Below are 18,375 nucleotides of genomic sequence, written 5' to 3'. Positions count from 1 at the left end.
CTTAGTTGTCATGGACTGACTGACATACCTGGTGTATCACAGTACGGCCGGGTAACTCAGTGAACCACATCGCAACATTGTTTATTGTTAGTTTGTGTGTATTAAATTGCATCTTTCAACGGTCTCCCAGCGCCATCTAGTTTTCATTCTCTCTGGTTATCTCTCAGTGGTTGCAGTTCCCAGTATAGCTGCTTTGATAAGACAATATTAACCCAATCACTTTGAGGACTGCGCACCCCCCTCCCCTCGCCCCCCCTTTGTATTTTGGTTCCCCGTTTTCAGGAACTGGCACTTTTACATTGTTATCTCCTGCGGCTCCAAGATCTAAACGGCCCTGTAACACGGCGAACGGACATTCAAAGCCCCTATATACCCAGGGTCCAAAACACTCGCCTTTTCCATAGAACTGTAAGTGCATGAGCCCCCTACCAAGTGTTCTCGTCAAAACTAACACATTACTGGCCATTTGGAACTTGGGTGCAACGGTCTGCATGGGACCATTTATCTTGCCCAGGGGGTCTCTGATCACTTGTCTCCATATGTATACTAATGTATGTCACAGAAATCCCAGCATGTATATGGCCTGAGCGTACCACACGAGTGCTTTACATAGTCCTTGTTACAGTCCCTGAATTACTGGGCTCTACAAAAGTATCTCACATTACAGCCCAATGTTAGGCCCTAAACCTAAGCGAGTCCTTACTTCATGTATATTGTCCTAAGGAACTATAAGAAAAACCGAAATACTCTGAGTGTATACAGCGCAGCTGAGAAAAGGAATGAGAAATTACCTGTTTAACGCCTTGTAAGCTGCATCGACATTCCCGTTCTGTACCAGCACCGTACGGGCGATAAACCGCAGATGGTTCGCCATCACCGACACTGGGAAATGGAAGAACATTTGTCTCAATTACATGTAAAGTCTCTCGTGTTCCTGTAGGTCCGGCATGTGCTGCATACATACATACTATACATACATACATATTATAGAGATCTGGGGCTCCCAATAGCTATCCGCAAGCAGCACTGAGGGGTCATTTCTGTCTGCGGGAGCAGGTGGGATAATACATATTATAGAGATCTGGGGCTCCCAATAGCTATCCGCAAGCAGCACTGAGGGGTCATTTCTGTCTGCGGGAGCAGGTGGGATAATACATATTATAGAGATCTGGGGCTCCCAATAGCTATCCGCAAGCAGCACTAAGGGGTCATTTCTGTCTGCGGGAGCAGGTGGGATAATACATATTATAGAGATCTGGGGTTCCCAATAGCTATCCGCAAGCAGCGCTGAGGGGTCATTTCTGTCTGCGGGAGCAGGTGGGATAATACATATTATAGAGATCTGGGGCTCCCAATAGCTATCCGCAAGCAGCACTAAGGGGTCATTTCTGTCTGCGGGAGCAGGTGGGATAATACATATTATAGAGATCTGGGGCCCCCAATAGCTATCCGCAAGCAGCGCTGAGGGGTCATTTCTGTCTGCGGGAGCAGGTGGGATAATACATATTATAGAGATCTGGGGTCCCCAATAGCTATCCGCAAGCAGCGCTGAGGGGTCATTTCTGTCTGCGGGAGCAGGTGGGATAATACATATTATAGAGATCTGGGGTTCCCAATAGCTATCCGCAAGCAGCACTGAGGGGTCATTTCTGTCTGCGGGAGCAGGTGGGATAATACATATTATAGAGATCTGGGGCTCCCAATAGCTATCCGCAAGCAGCGCTGAGGGGTCATTTCTGTCTGCGGGAGCAGGTGGGATAATACATATTATAGAGATCTGGGGCTCCCAATAGCTATCCGCAAGCAGCACTAAGGGGTCATTTCTGTCTGCGGGAGCAGGTGGGATAATACATATTATAGAGATCTGGGGCTCCCAATAGCTATCCGCAAGCAGCACTGAGGGGTCATTTCTGTCTGTGGGAGCAGGTGGGATAATACATATTATAGAGATCTGGGGCTCCCAATAGCTATCCGCAAGCAGCGCTGAGGGGTCATTTCTGTCTGCGGGAGCAGGTGGGATAATACATATTATAGAGATCTGGGGCTCCCAATAGCTATCCGCAAGCAGCACTAAGGGGTCATTTCTGTCTGCGGGAGCAGGTGGGATAATACATACTATAGAGATCTGGGGTCCCCAATAGCTATCCGCAAGCAGCACTGAGGGGTCATTTCTGTCTGTGGGAGCAGGTGGGATAATACATATTATAGAGATCTGGGGTCCCCAATAGCTATCCGCAAGCAGCACTGAGGGGTCATTTCTGTCTGTGGGAGCAGGTGGGATAATACATATTATAGAGATCTGGGGTTCCCAATAGCTATCCGCAAGCAGCACTAAGGGGTCATTTCTGTCTGCGGGAGCAGGTGGGATAATACATATTATAGAGATCTGGGGTCCCCAATAGCTATCCGCAAGCAGCACTAAGGGGTCATTTCTGTCTGCGGGAGCAGGTGGGATAATTACTGATTAAAGTAACCCACATAACATGGTATGATGGTGGTACTTGAAGATTAGAAACTGTAAAATATTATATATATATACACAAAAAGGACACAATCTGCCGGCACTCAAAAGAATAAAGGGGCAACTTGCTCCAGAGCATCCAGTAACAAAAGCAATATCCAGAAGGAGAAAGAACTGGCACTCGGAGAGAATATACATAGTTTTTTCCTTGTTGCTGTCTCCGAGTGCCAGTTCTTTCTCTATATAATATATAAATATATATATATATATATATATATATATATATAATGTCAGAAACCCACTGCACTCGCGACTCCCAGATTTGGGGTGCAGACCTGCACTCGCCATTCCCAGGACTGGGGTGCAAGTGGCCTGTGACCACATTGCCTAAATAAATAAAAACAGAAAACCCAGCACTCACCATGTTTAAACACTCTCAATAATGCCTAAATAAATAAATAATGGGGATTTGGTTCATGGATTGATCAATGCATTTTAAGCCCGCAGCCCACATCACGGGACCCCACTCCACAGGCTGCGGGCTTAAAATGCATTGATCAATCCATGAACCAAATCCCCATTATTTATTTATTTAGGCATTATTGAGAGTGTTTAAACATGGTGAGTGCTGGGTTTTATATATATATATATATATCCACACACATATACATTATATACATATACACACACACACACTATATCCACAGCAGTGCAGCACTCAGGTTTCATATTAAGACTGCAACACGGTGGTAGTATAAACGTTTCAATTTATGTAGAAGATTGTCTTCAAGATAGATAGATAGATAGATAGATAGATAGATAGATAGATAGATAGATCTATCTCAACAGTCCCAAGGAGGTGGGCTGGGCGGATATGACATCAGAGCCCCGCATTGCGCTTTCTGCCATAATACCTGGGTAATGAACACTGGCACCATGTGTGCTACTGAAATGAGCAAAGTCCTTATTTGCTGGTAGGGGGGACAGTGCCCAGGGGGATGGGAGGTGCTAGTATAGGGAATGTACCATCTATAGTCCCTACATTGGCTGCCTGGATTTATGTATAACAAGAAGCATTACATATAGTAATAAGGGTCACAGCCTAGTAAGTCATACAGAGAATACACCACAGGAGATAGCGGCCTATTGTGGGAATTGTCATGTTACTGTAATGGGTGGTAGCAGCGGAGGGGGGACAGGCGTCCAGCCGCACGAGGTTTGTGGGTTGGTGAATAACTTCCCACAGCTCTTATTGGTAAAGCTGGCAAAACTTACAGTTATCTAGTATCAAAAAAGTAATGGTGCATACACACGGGACAATCGACAATAACGATATCGCTGAACGATCTCCCAGGTGTGCTGGATGATCAATATCGATCATTCAGCACACCAGCAACGATGGCCAACGATCGCTGGTCCCTATAGTAATCCGATAGATATCGATCATCCAGCACACCACCAACGATCGCTGGTCCCTATAGTAACCCGATAGATATCGATCATCCAGCACACCACCGATAGCGGGTCCCTATAGTAACCTGGTACATATCGATCATCCAGCACACCACCAACGATGGCCAACGATCGTGGGTCCCTATAGTAACCTGGTAAATATCGACCAGGTTGGCCTGCATCCACGGGCGATAGATGATATCGTTATCTATACGTGCTCACGCATCGCAGGTGGGTTAGAGGCACCGAAAAATGCACGATATGAACAATATGATCGATATGGTTATCGTTCATATCGTGCATTTTAATCATACCATGTGTACGCACCTTAAGCTACAGAATTAGACCACATAGCGACAAATCTTATAAATAACATCAGTGTTCTCCCCAGAAAATGTTTCCAGCCAGGTGGCATCCAGAAGTAGCCAGGTCGGGGCCTTCGCAATAATAAAAGGTTTTAAACTCTGACATTATAATGATTTCAATTTGAAATAACATTTTATATATTAATTATCTTCTTATTAAAGGCCCAGTGGTCTGATTAGAAAAAGCTGCAAAGTCTGGAGGATCTGGTCCTTTTTATACAGCTCCCAGATACTGACCCTACTTGCAGGCTCCCAAATTCCTGGGTGGTGCACCCACAAACAGCCTGGGGAGACCACCCCTGTGCCAACTGGGATGAAACCAACACTAGATGGTCCAGGTGGATCCTGGCCAGGTTTTAGGGGGTTAGGGTCTCGGTCGGACCTCCCTTTGGTGTACGCTGGGCAGAACTTTGACACGGGGAGCCTGTTCTGGGCCTTGCACTGGATGGATTTGGATGTAAACTTAATGAGGGTGTAGAAAACAAGCCAGTTGAGTACAGCCCTGCCGGTGGTATACATGCATGAAATACAGGGTGTGATATAATAAAACAAAATATATATATTATACAGTCGTGCCCTTATTAAGGCTGAATCTGAAACAACGGAAATCTCCATAGAGAATTCCGGAGGGGAAGGGGGTGCAGGGTGTTTAAGTGACTACGCCTCAAAGGCTATAGGAAGTACTGAGCGGAAATTCGGCATGGCCGGGGAGAACTGCCGCTCGGTGCTGGCAGTAATCTAATGCTCCAACGGTCACTTGTTTCTGACATTTTTCTGCTGTTCTCTATGGGGGATATTTGGGACGGCATAACTCAGGGTAGGGGGCAATTTAGATTTGTTTTATTAGGTAGCTATTGTTCTAGGTAGGGCCTTTTGGGGTTCAGGTAATTGAGAAAGTTACAGTTTTCAAACTATTACCTCACAATTGCACAATTATTATAGAGATAGGAAGATTAAATTCCTTGTGCAGCCTCAGTAGGAGCCTCCACAGCTGGTGTACTCACTGTGGCTTCACTTGGGTGCACCAAGATGGCTGTCCTCTGTGTGCGGTAGCGAGGGCAAGGCAGCCGGTGTTTGCTGTGGCCAGGACCCGGGGGGAGGTAGCGGGCATTAGCGGCAGGCTGAGACCCGGAGGAGAATGCAGGCGGCGGTGCAGCCGCTAGCTGGCGGCGGGCAGTAGGACCTGGGATAGGTAGCGGGCGTCAGCTGCAGGAAACTCCCCACTGACATCACTGATTATGTCAGTGCGGCCGCCGACAAAACGGTAGGCGTTCGTTAAGGTACGCCTTCGTTTTGGAAACCACCCCCCTGGCCCGCCTACAAAACGGGGCGAGCTGTTGATCAACATTGACAGCCACCCCTTTTGTAGAGAGCTCCGTATCGAGTTTCTTTCTCGCTCCGAGGCTTGCACACGCGCAGTGCGGCCGCTGCACGTGCACAGGGCTAACTATTGACCCGGTTGCAAGCACATCGGTGCTTGCGACCGGGTCTGAATGAGAACCTCTGTGTGCTGTTTGGGAACAGAGGGCCTGATTCAGACCCGGTCGCAAGTGCTGAGCGCTCGCAACCGGGTCGATGGTGGCCCAGAGCACACGACGGAGCCGGCTCCGTCGTGCGCATGCGCGAGACCCGGATAGCGACGGGCAATCCGTCGCTCCAGGTCTCGTACCAAAGGGGGCGTGCTGTCGATGTTGCGTGACAGCACGCCCCCTTTGGTGGGCGGGCTGCCCAAAAGGAGGTGTTCCCATGTGAACGCCTCCATTTGGGGGCGGCCCCACTGATATCACGAGTGATGTCAGTGGGAAAGATTTCGGCACTCTTAAGAGCCGAAATCTCTCTGGGGCTTGCGGCAACGAGACCCTACCACAAGGGTCTCGTCGCAAGCCCAATGGTCGCAATGGTCTTGACCATCGCGACCATCTTCCTGGCCGCTCGCTATAGCTGTGGGTGGTCGCCCACAGCTATGCGAGCGGCCAGGAGGCCGTTCTAAAAAAAAAAAAAAAATAGCCCGGCCCTGATTCAGAGCGAGCGTCCGGCTCTGAATCAGGGCCAGAGATCAAAGAGTGATTGTTTATACCAACAGGTGCTCAGTCTGCAGACGTGTGTATTCCCTCACCTGATCTGTGTGTTTATTGACATAAGTCTGTGATACCAAACGACTCAACTTCTAAAAGAGCTGATGATATAATTAAAATAACCCCTGCTCACTTGACTATAGCTTCAGCCACCTGGACAATACACTCTGAGCTGACAAAGGTTAAAATCACCCCAGGGAGGGGGGCAGGGGGGGTGCCTAGAGCAGAAGGCATAAAAATGTGACACACTGGTAGTTCAGTGTTCATTCTGCGTGGGGCTATGGGAAGGTACAGATGAACCAGAATTCTCCATTGGGACGGTCTCATCCCAGAACCACTTAAGTTGACGTGGTCCGAGTGGTTTGTTCTTTCCTTTTTAGTTTATTCCTGAACTTGCAAGTAATTGTGAGATACCTTTTTAACATTAATATCCTTGTAATTAAGCTTTGAAGATATTTTTGAATTAAAACATTAATTGTAGGTCTGGACCTGTGTTTTTATGACCCAAGGCCTCCTATGGCTCATGTTACCTATTTTTCTAAGTATTGATAATTGTGTGTGCAGGGGGTAGCAGAAGCCCACCTTATGCTTTAGCATTACAGTTTTCTTCTGCTGGTGAAGTTATGCGGTTTATTTAACCACACGTGCTGAGGTAACCTGTAAAAGTCAAAGTCACAAGCTGCGATTCTCAGATTGGTGTATCTGGATCAGTTCCGCAGGACCGTGACACCCCCCTCGGGAGTCCACTATGGGAGAATTAAGTTTTTTTCGAGTGGACCCCTGTGTCGTTTGTCCCCTGTATTTAGCACAACCAGCACTGGGGCTCCAGAGCCCGATGCTGGTTGTGCTGTGGAGGGACGTCTTTTTTTTTTTTTTTAATATATTACACATTAATTTTTTAACAGATGCAGGGAAGGATCTGACAGATACGTCCATATATCTGTGTCTCATTGATTTGATTTTCTCAGGCACCAGGGAGTCCCTGTCGCCCGCTGATGCTTCTGTTCACGGCCTTGTTGCTGCCACTGATCCGCATCCCCACTGCCCCACACACCTGCAGCCTGCCCCCACAGCCGTCTCTCCCTCTGCACCCTGTGTGCTTTCTGCTCCATCACCCGTGTTAGTGTACCTAGTTGTTGCCCTTCTCCCCTGCAGGTGGCCCGGTTTGCTCGTCAAAACCCTGATTGTTAATAAATTACAAAAAAGCTATGAAATTCCATAGACAAAAAAAACCTTACGGTTTCACATGCTCCATTAAGGCTTCTTAGACATTATCTGAAATTTGTGCCACTCAAACTAAAAAAAAAACCCCCAAAAAAACAAAAAAAAAAACAAAACAAACAATGAAAATCCTTAATGGATGTGTTCCTTGCGCAATACAGATATGGTATGCCATCACACCCTGTGGTTATCTGCAGATTCAGCACTCTCACAGTATGAGATTGCTGTCACTCACACAATGGTGGAGCTGCTAATTCACAGAATTGTGTGCTCATTGCAATACACACATGCAGTCTATGCAACCGAGGTCTGAGCAGAAGATAGAGCTGCACAGATGGGATAAGAGTATAGTGGATGGGGGAAGAGACACAACGGTGTTGATGGGGACAGATAGGCATGGAGAGGGGGGGAGGGGACATTAAGTAGCATTGACGGAAAGAAGCCAAAGTGATGCAGATGGGTGGAATACAGTGGTGCGGATAAATGGGGGGACAAAGTGATGCAGATGGGTAGAATACAGTGGTGCGGATAAATGGGGGGACAAAGTGATGCAGATGGGGAGGAATACAGTGGTGCGGATAAATGGGGGGACAAAGTGATGCAGATGGGGGGGAATACAGTGGTGCGGATAAATGGGGGGACAAAGTGATGCAGATGGGGAAATACAGTGGTGCGGATAAATGGGGGGACAAAGTGATGCAGATGGGTGGAATACAGTGGTGCGGATAAATGGGGGGACAAAGTGATGCAGATGGGGGAATACAGTGGTGCGAATAAATGGGGGGACAAATACACTGGTGCGGATAAATGGGGGGACAAAGTGATGCAGATGGGGGGAATACAGTGGTGCGGATAAATGGGGGGACAAAGTGATGCAGATGGGGGAATACAGTGGTGCGGATAAATGGGGGGACAAAGTGATGCAGATGGGGGGGAATACAGTGGTGCGGATAAATGGGGGGACAAAGTGATGCAGATGGGGAAATACAGTGGTGCGGATAAATGGGGGGACAAAGTGATGCAGATGGGGGAATACAGTGGTGCGGATAAATGGGGGGACAAAGTGATGCAGATGGGGGAATACAGTGGTGCGAATAAATGGGGGGACAAATACACTGGTGCGGATAAATGGGGGGACAAAGTGATGCAGATGGGGGGAATACAGTGGTGCGGATAAATGGGGGGACAAAGTGATGCAGATGGGGGAATACAGTGGTGCGGATAAATGGGGGGACAAAGTGATGCAGATGGGGGGGAATACAGTGGTGCGGATAAATGGGGGGACAAAGTGATGCAGATGGGGAAATACAGTGGTGCGGATAAATGGGGGGACAAAGTGATGCAGATGGGGGAATACAGTGGTGCGGATAAATGGGGGGGCAAAGTGATGCAGATTGGGGAATACAGTGGTGCGGATAAATGGGGGGGGCAAAGTGATGCAGATGGGGGAATACAGTGGTGCGGATAAATGGGGGGACAAAGTGATGCAGATGGGGGAAAACAGTGGTGCGGATAAATGGGGGGGCAAAGTGATGCAGATTGGGGAATACAGTGGTGCGGATAAATGGGGGGGCAAAGTGATGCAGATGGGGGAATACAGTGGTGCGGACGCAGGGGACACAGAGTGGCACGGTTTGGGAGAACAGAGCGACGTGAACGAAGGTACAGAGTGGCATGGATGCGGGAATACAGAGCAGATGGGTAAAGTGACTGGTACGGATGAGGGAATAGACTAACACAATGGGAGAACACACATCAGTAGAGATTGGGAAAGAGATTGGGGGGGGGGGGTGAAGAGTGGCACAGATGAGGGGAAGACAGGGCCGGCGCAGAGGCGGGAAGACAGGGCCGGCGCAGAGGCGGGAAGACAGGGCCGGCGCAGAGGCGGGAAGACAGGGCCGGCGCAGAGGCGGGAAGACAGGGCCGGCGCAGAGGCGGGAAGACAGGGCCGGCGCAGAGGCAGGAAGACAGGGCCGGCGCAGAGGCAGGAAGACAGGGCCGGCGCAGAGGCAGGAAGACAGGGCCGGCGCAGAGGCGGGAAGACAGGGCCGGCGCAGAGGCGGGAAGACATCAAATCGAATACCTTGTACCCTGCGGGTTGAACGAAAATTATCAATTGGAAATCCTTCTAAAGACATTTTTGTCATTTAGATCTTGGAACATAGAATGTATCAATAGGTTTTGACATTAAACAGCATTTACTTTATCCAAATTAAACATTAACTTATACCCCTTTTACACCAAACGAATAACCCGGGTTATTGCCGGGTCAATGCTCTGTGTGAATGGCTTCCAGAAAAATTTCTCGGGTTGATTTACCCGGGAGAATCTTACTCGGGTTGAAAGCAGGGTTGTTCCCGTGTCATGCGGCAGTGTGAACGGGTGCTACCCAGATTATTTTACCCGCCTACATTCTGCTATTAGCTGATTGGAGCTTCTGGGGCGCTGGCAGATGATGTAATTTGTCAGGGCCCTGCAGAGAGACACACACGCAGCCATTACTTGCCTGCCTAAGCTCCTGCACACAGCCTGCCACAGCCTGACCAGCAGCCACATACACAGGCTGATACACAGCCATAACAGCAGCCTGAGCCACACCCTGTTACTACAGCAGCCACATACACAGGCTGATACACAGCCATAACAGCAGCCTGAGCCTCACCCTGTTACTACAGCAGCCACATACACAGGCTGATACACAGCCATAACCGCAGCCTGAGCCACACCCTGTTACTACAGCAGCCACATACACAGGCTGATACACAGCCATGACAGCAGCCTGAGCCACACCCTGTTACTACAGCAGCCACATACACAGGCTGATACACAGCCATAACCGCAGCCTGAGCCACACCCTGTTACTACAGCAGCCACATACACAGGCTGATACACAGCCATGACAGCAGCCTGAGCCTCGCCCTGTTACTACAGCAGCCACATACACAGGCTGATACACAGCCATAACAGCAGCCTGAGCCACGCCCTGTTACTACAGCAGCCACATACACAGGCTGATACACAGCCATAACCGCAGCCTGAGCCACACCCTGTTACTACAGCAGCCACATATACAGGCTGATACACAGCCATGACAGCAGCCTGAGCCACACCCTGTTACTACAGCAGCCACAAACACAGGCTGATACACAGCCATGACAGCAGCCTGAGCCACACCCTGTTACTACAGCAGCCACATACACAGGCTGATACACAGCCATGACAGCAGCCTGAGCCACACCCTGTTACTACAGCAGCCACATACACAGGCTGATACACAGCCATGACAGCAGCCTGAGCCACACCCTGTTACTACAGCAGCCACATACACAGGCTGATACACGGCCATGACCGCAGCCTGAGCCACACCCTGTTACTACAGCAGCCACAAACACAGGCTGATACACGGCCATGACCGCAGCCTGAGCCACACCCTGTTACTACAGCAGCCACATACACAGGCATAACAGCAGCCTGAGCCACACCCTGTTACTACAGCAGCCACATACACAGGCTGATACACAGCCATAACAGCAGCCTGAGCCACACCCTGTTACTACAGCAGCCACATACACAGGCTGATACACAGCCATAACAGCAGCCTGAGCCACACCCTGTTACTACAGCAGCATGTGTGCTGCATCGAACTGGACCGATGCCGATATCAGAGAGCTACTGCTCATCAGGGCGGAGGAAGACATTAAACGCCAGATGACCGGCACAGTGAAAGATGCAGTAGTGTACCACAATATAGCCCAGATGCTGGAGTCCCGAGGGGTAAAACGCACGCAGCAGCAAGTGGTCAATAAATTGAAGGCCTTGCGTAAGCAGTTCACTAAAGTGCATGATCATAACCGCAACAAAAGTGGTGCAGGCCGCAAGGAATGGGTGCATTACCAATTGTGCTACAGCGCTTTCAAACCCCATAGCACTGTCCTCAATTGCGCCATTCTGCTTCAGCCAGCAGGAGGATAGTCAAGAGGTACTGGCTACACAGGTTACCCTGCCGTCCTCGCAAAGCAGACCAACATCACAGCTCCTACTGACCGATGAGCCTGGAGAAGGTAGTGGGATGGATTCATCTGTGAATGCTGACAGTATCGCTTTCACCATAGATGAGTAGTTGAGACAAGCTCAGAGACTGCGCCCCCTATAAAGACCCCTCCGCTACGTGCGCGTGCACACACACACACACCCAAATGGTAACTGTTGCAGAGTGCTGCTAGCGTGCAGGTAGATAGAAGGCCACAAGCACATGAACGCAAACACCACGGCCATCTTTATGTCGGCTCAGTGCATATTATTTATTTTTTGTTTCTCCCCTTTGCAGTCTACAATGTGCCACCCAAAAAGAAGAAACTCAACAGGTCGGAGCAAGCAGCTAGAGCGATGACTTCTGTGATCGTGGAGCATCTCCGTGAATTAGATGCCGATATTCAGGCAGGAGGATGCTAGACTGGATCGGTTTCTAGTCCGAAAGGCAAATGCAGCAGTCACTTATGAGGCAATTAATGGATATGCAGGAGAGACAGATGATGTTTTTTGAGCGCACATTTGGTCGTGGCTATCCAAACCAAGCACAGCCATTACCACAGGTCCCAGTGTACCCAGAACAGATTTGGGCAGTGCAATATGGGGCCCAATTATTACAACCCTAACACAACACAAACAAACCAAGAGTCACCACAGTATACAGTGTATAGGCAATTGCCGGTACATGTTCTATTTTAGTTTTTTTTTTATTGTGTGATGGCACTTTTCATTATTTATTACTTTTATGGTATATTGTTTTGCCCGCAGGGATCTATAAGGCGCTTAATATGAAAACCTGAAGCTGACACCAGAGGGGCTTCTGCAATAAACCCTCAAAATAATGTAGAAAAAAAGAGAATTGAGGTATCTGCGCTGGTAATTATATATGCATAGGACACTTTTATAGTAAAACAAATATAGAATTTATTCTATAGTGAACTGCAGTTCAATAAAACATACACATGTAAGAAATAATTGTTCAAAATTAATGCCATGAATGATACAAAACCAAATGAATGGGGTGGTTATTTCAGAAAGATGGTATCCAATTGTTCCCAACAGCTAAATTGATAGCCAGTAAAACAAAAACAAGCAAATGCCAATAGTGTAAAGCTGGCCACACACTAGACCAACTTACATCCAACCAGCCAACTAGGTGATTGGTTAGAATGAAAATCTGGTAAGGGATGAAAGTAAATGACAATCAGCAATTTGCTCCCAAACGCCGGAAAATGGACAAAAACTGTTGTTTGAACAAATTGTTTAGATCAAACATTTAACAAACTTGTCTGACGCCATTTTCATCTGTTTTCTGGCATTTAGGAGCAAATTGCTGATCATCAGTTACTCCCATACGTTACCAGATTTTCATTCCAACCAATCAACAAGTTGGCTGGTTGGATGTAAGTTGGTCTAGTGTGTGGCCAGCTTTAGTGTAAAAAAAGGCTGCGCAATGTTAGGAATATGGTTCTCAAGCTGATCAATGTCACAGGTCGCTCTCACATCCCAATATGGAAAGTCCAATGACTACAACTCCTTACCCCACAGGAGAGAAATATAGCGCCAACGATGGTAGATTGAGTCACACCATTCAGGCGACTCCTGCCCGCACTTTGGGTGGATAGCAAAGGACCGTGAAGGAAAGGTGCAACGTGGTGCACACCGGGTGCAGGTATGTAGCTGGATGGTACCAAAGGACCTGCTCCCGCACACACCGCAGGCAGTTGGACAACAGCCCGCAACAGAGGGGGCACCGCGGCTATGGAGCCCCAGAGGATGATGGAGACCAGCAGCAATCAACAGGTACGTGTCCGTCCTGACCAGCGCAGGAGCCCGGCGGCTAAACGGAATGGAGTCAAATAGCCGCTAGGTGAGTATAGGCGGCTGCCGGGAGCTGAGCACACGGGGATCCAGATAGCTTGAACAGAGAACCCAAATGGCAAATACTTCAGCAAATTGGAAACAGGTGTATGAAATTGTCGGCAGTTCACTGCTTCCTTGACGCATTTCTCCCCTATACAGGGTTTTCTCAAAAGGCAAATAGCCCCATTACTTTTGGCCCCTTAAAAACTATCAACTCAAAAGCTATTTCATGGACAGGTGTGGGCTATTCCCTCATTATTTCATTATCAATTAAGCAGGTAAAAGGTCTGGAGTTGATTCTAGGTGTGACATTTGCATTTGGAATCAGTTGCTGTCGACTCTCAATATGAGATCCAAAGAGCTGTCACTATCAGTGAAGCAAGCCATCATTAGGCTGAAAAATCAAAACAAACCCATCAGAGAGATAGCAAAAACATTAGGTGTGGCCAAATCAACTGTTAGGGACATTCTTTAAAAGAAAGAACGCACTGGAGAGCTCAGCAGCACCAAAAGACCCGGAAGACCATGGAAAACAACTGTGGTGGATGACAGAAGAATTATTTCCCTGGTGAAGAAAAACCCCTTCACAACAGTTGGCCAAATCAAGAACACTCTCCAGGAGGTAGGTGTATATGTGTCAAAGTCATTAATCAAGAGAAGACTTCACAAGAGTGGATATAGAGGGTTCACCACAAGATGTAAACCATTGGTGAGCCACAAAAACAGGAAGACCAGGTTAGAGTTTGCCAAACAACATCTAAAAAACCCATTACAGTTCTGGAACAACATCCTATGGACAGATGAGACAAAGCTCAACTTGTACCAGAGTGATGGGAAGAGAAGAGTATGGAGAAGGAAAGGAACTGCTCATGATCCAAAACATACCACCTCATCAGTGAAGCATGGTGGTGGTAGTGTCATGGCATGGGCATTTATGGCTGCCAATGGAACTGGTTCCCTTGTATTTATTGATGATGTGACTGCTGACAAAAGCAGCAGAATGAATTCTGAAGTGTTTCAGGCAATATTATATGCTCATATTCAGTCAAATGCTTCAGAACTCATTGTACGGCGCTTCACAGTGCAGATGGACAATGACCCGAAGCATACTGCAAAAGCAACCAAAGAGTTTTTTAAAGCTAAAAAGTGGAATGTTATGCAATGGCCAAGTCAATCCCCTGACCTGAATCCGATTGAGCATGCATTTCACTTGATGAAGACAAAACTGAAGGGAAAATGCCCCAAGAACAAGCAGGAACTGAAGACATTTGCAGTAGAGGCCTGGCAGAGCATCACCAGGGATGAAACCCAGCGTCTGGTGATGTCTATGCGTTCCAGACTTCAGGCTGTAATTACCTGCAAAGGATTTGCAACCAAGTATTAAAAAGTGAAAGTTAGATTTAGGATTGTTTAGTTTGTCCCATTACTTTTGGCCTCTTAAAAAGTGGGAGGCACATATAGAAACCGTTGTAATTCCTACACCGTTCACCTGATTTGGATGTAATTACCCTCAGATTAAATCTGAAAGTCTGCAGGTAAATCACATCTTGTTTGTTTCATTTCAAAGCCATTGTGGTGGTGAATAGGGGCCAAAATATGACAATTCTGTCACTGTCCCAATATTTATGGACCTGAGTGTGTGTGTGTGTTAGATAGATAGATATATACAGACAGTCCCAAATGTAGACAAAAATGGAACCAGAACCAGCACACCGCAATATGCAAAATATGGTTTTAATGAGCCATCATAAAAATCCAATATACAACCATGGCAGGTATAGTAACCAACTGGATGAAGTATATATAGATAATACTTAGCAATTCAGATGATTCAGATGCACAAATGGAAAAAACCGGGGAGTCATGTTCTTAACCCGGATCAGCCCCAACGGCCGTTTCGTCAACCTTCGTCAAGGGACTAAAGTCTAATGATCCAGAACTGTACTAAATACCCAACAGTGTGAGTGCCCACTCACCTCACCTGCGTCAGCCATCAGCAGAAGCGGGATCCCACGTGCGCGGCCAGGCCCAGGCAAGTCGCTCCGACGTCACCATCGACGCGCCCACTGATGACGCGGCGAGTGTAACCCAGGCAACAACAAGCCAGCTCACGCCGCACTACGAGTAACCCGCACAGAGCCTGACATGCCGTACTGACACAACATAGAACCCCTGCACATGATCACAATACATTACATATAGACAGACAACATATAACACTAAAACAGAACACACTATACTCTTAATGTGTTGCGGTAACAACATACATACTGCAAATATTACTAATACATATAATGCACTTGAAAAAATTTGGAGTGCTGGGTCACTTGTCTGTATATTTTGGATTTCATCTGACTTTGCACCTGCTAATTGACGCATTGACTGTGTGCGTTCCATTTCTCATATATATATATATATATATATATATATATATCATACATACATATACACACACACACAGTGTATATATTCTACTATATCAAAGTGAAAATTTGTCCTTCTGTCTTTCTATACAAATCCACAGTTTACAAGCAAAGATCGTGACATTTTACATACGTATTAAAACACGGCGGAGGCAACTAAAAATGTTTAATTAATGTAAAGCCACAATTTTTGCTGGACGCTCATTGTGGGGCCTCACGGCATATGGGTAGGGCCTCGGAGCAAGCGTTGTGTTGTCATGATCTTAATGTTTATTATCAGAGAGAGCTTTAGCCGGCTTTCCCAGCATTCTCAGCTCTCTGACTATACCACATTACACAGCAACATTTACTTCTTTCTTCCAACTTTGCAGGGACCCTGCTGTACTGTGAGCTGCCAGAATATTACACCTGGAAAGCTTCTCCCAAAGTATTTCTGCGCAGAAAACAGGGAGTCGCTGTAGATGATCATCCTGGTATCGGAGCAACAGAAGCTCTTGGCCGTGTTACACTGTAGATCCTACCGATGTTGAATGCTTCTATCTCCGAAGTTTGCTTTACACCGTTACAGATCTTACTTCCTCCGAAGACCTTAGGGCTGTGGATGGGGAAGTTTGTCACACTTTTCCTGAGGCTCTGCCTAAGGAGAGGTTGGTTAGAGGAGGATGTGTAAACAAACATTCTTAAAATCCCTGGAAACACCGGGTACTGCAGGCGCTTACATGTGCGTGTGTGTGTGTGTGTATATAATATATATAGCGTTCTCGCTAGGCTGTTTTAGCGGGGCGCTGCACCCTGCTCACCTTCTGGAGGGCAAAAAAGTGCCCTGTCCTCACAGCCTGTGGGTGCCATCTTCTCCCACGGGTCGCAGTGTTCCGTGGGTGGGGAAATGTGCGGTGACCCGGTCACCGCCGGTGAATAAACGCTAGGCGCATGCTCACGGCATCTATTCTCCCTGTCAGCAGTGCTTGGGGCTGCCAGGCGTGTCAGTAAGTGCCGGGCACGCCCCCAAGAGTGACAAAAAGGGGACGCGTCTTAGAGATACGCCCCCTTTTCCATGGTCAGGCCCCCTATTCGTGTGCGCCAACGCCGCACGAGGAAGTGCCTTCTCTGCCGGTGGTATACATGCACGTTATACAGTATATATATATATATAGACCTGCCGGTGGTATACATGCACGTTATACAGTGTATATATATAGACCTGCCGGTGGTATACATGCACGTTATACAGTGTATATATATAGACCTGCCGGTGGTATACATGTACGTTATACAGTGTATATATATAGACCTGCCGGTGGTATACATGCACGTTATACAGTGTATATATATAGACCTGCCGGTGGTATACATGCACGTTATACAGTGTATATATATAGACCTGCCGGTGGTATACATGTACGTTATACAGTATATATATATATATATATATATATATATATATATAGACCTGCCGGTGGTATACATGTACGTTATACAGTGTATATATATAGACCTGCCGGTGGTATACATGCACGTTATACAGTGTATATATATAGACCTGCCGGTGGTATACATGTACGTTATACAGTGTATATATATAGACCTGCCGGTGGTATACATGTACGTTATACAGTGTATATATATAGACCTGCCGGTGGTATACATGTACGTTATACAGTGTATATATATAGACCTGCCGGTGGTATACATGCACGTTATACAGTGTATATATATAAACCTGCCGGTGGTATACATGTACGTTATACAGTATATATATATATAGACCTGCCGGTGGTATACATGTACGTTATACAGTATATATATATATATATAGACCTGCCGGTGGTATACATGTACGTTATACAGTATATATATATAGACCTGCCGGTGGTATACATGTACGTTATACAGTATATATATATAGGCATGCCGGTGGTATACATGTACGTTATACAGTGTATATATATAGACCTGCCGGTGGTATACATGCACGTTATACAGTATATATATATATATAGACCTGCCGGTGGTATACATGTACGTTATACAGTGTATATATATATATAGACCTGCCGGTGGTATACATGCACGTTATACAGTATATATATATATATATATATATATATATATATATATATATATATAGACCTGCCGGTGGTATACATGCACGTTATACAGTATATATATATATAGACCTGCCGGTGGTATACATGCACGTTATACAGTGTATATATATAGGCATGCCGGTGGTATACATGTACGTTATACAGTATATATATATATATATATATATATATATATATATATATATATATAGACCTGCCGGTGGTATACATGTACGTTATACAGTATATATATATAGGCATGCCGGTGGTATACATGTACGTTATACAGTGTATATATATAGACCTGCCGGTGGTATACATGCACGTTATACAGTGTATATATATAGACCTGCCGGTGGTATACATGCACGTTATACAGTGTATATATATAGACCTGCC

At 46.8% G+C, this 18,375-nt stretch overlaps 1 protein-coding gene across 6 annotated transcripts in view; it reads right to left on the bottom strand.

The window, feature by feature from the left end:
• MRPS21 (mitochondrial ribosomal protein S21) overlaps positions 1 to 18,375 on the bottom strand; it is a 32,525-nt gene that overhangs the window by 8,317 nt on the left and 5,833 nt on the right. Inside the window, exons 2-3 of one of the 6 annotated variants that reach the window (XM_088457220.1) lie at positions 16,411 to 16,526; positions 792 to 882 (exon numbers count right to left, since the gene is read on the bottom strand). In XM_088457220.1, coding sequence (XP_088313346.1) covers positions 792 to 874 — 83 coding nt within the window. In that variant the 5' untranslated portion in view covers positions 875 to 882; positions 16,411 to 16,526. The other 5 variants (XM_088457218.1, XM_088457221.1, XM_088457219.1 and 2 more) reach the window with 5 other exon arrangements.

The sequence above is a fragment of the Taudactylus pleione genome, unplaced genomic scaffold (genome assembly GCF_031769625.1).
Source record: "Taudactylus pleione unplaced genomic scaffold, aTauple2 ptg000747l, whole genome shotgun sequence".
Classification (NCBI taxonomy): domain Eukaryota; kingdom Metazoa; phylum Chordata; class Amphibia; order Anura; family Myobatrachidae; genus Taudactylus; species Taudactylus pleione.
Note: the sequence above shows the minus strand (reverse complement) of the source record. Positions and strands in the feature narration are given on the sequence as shown.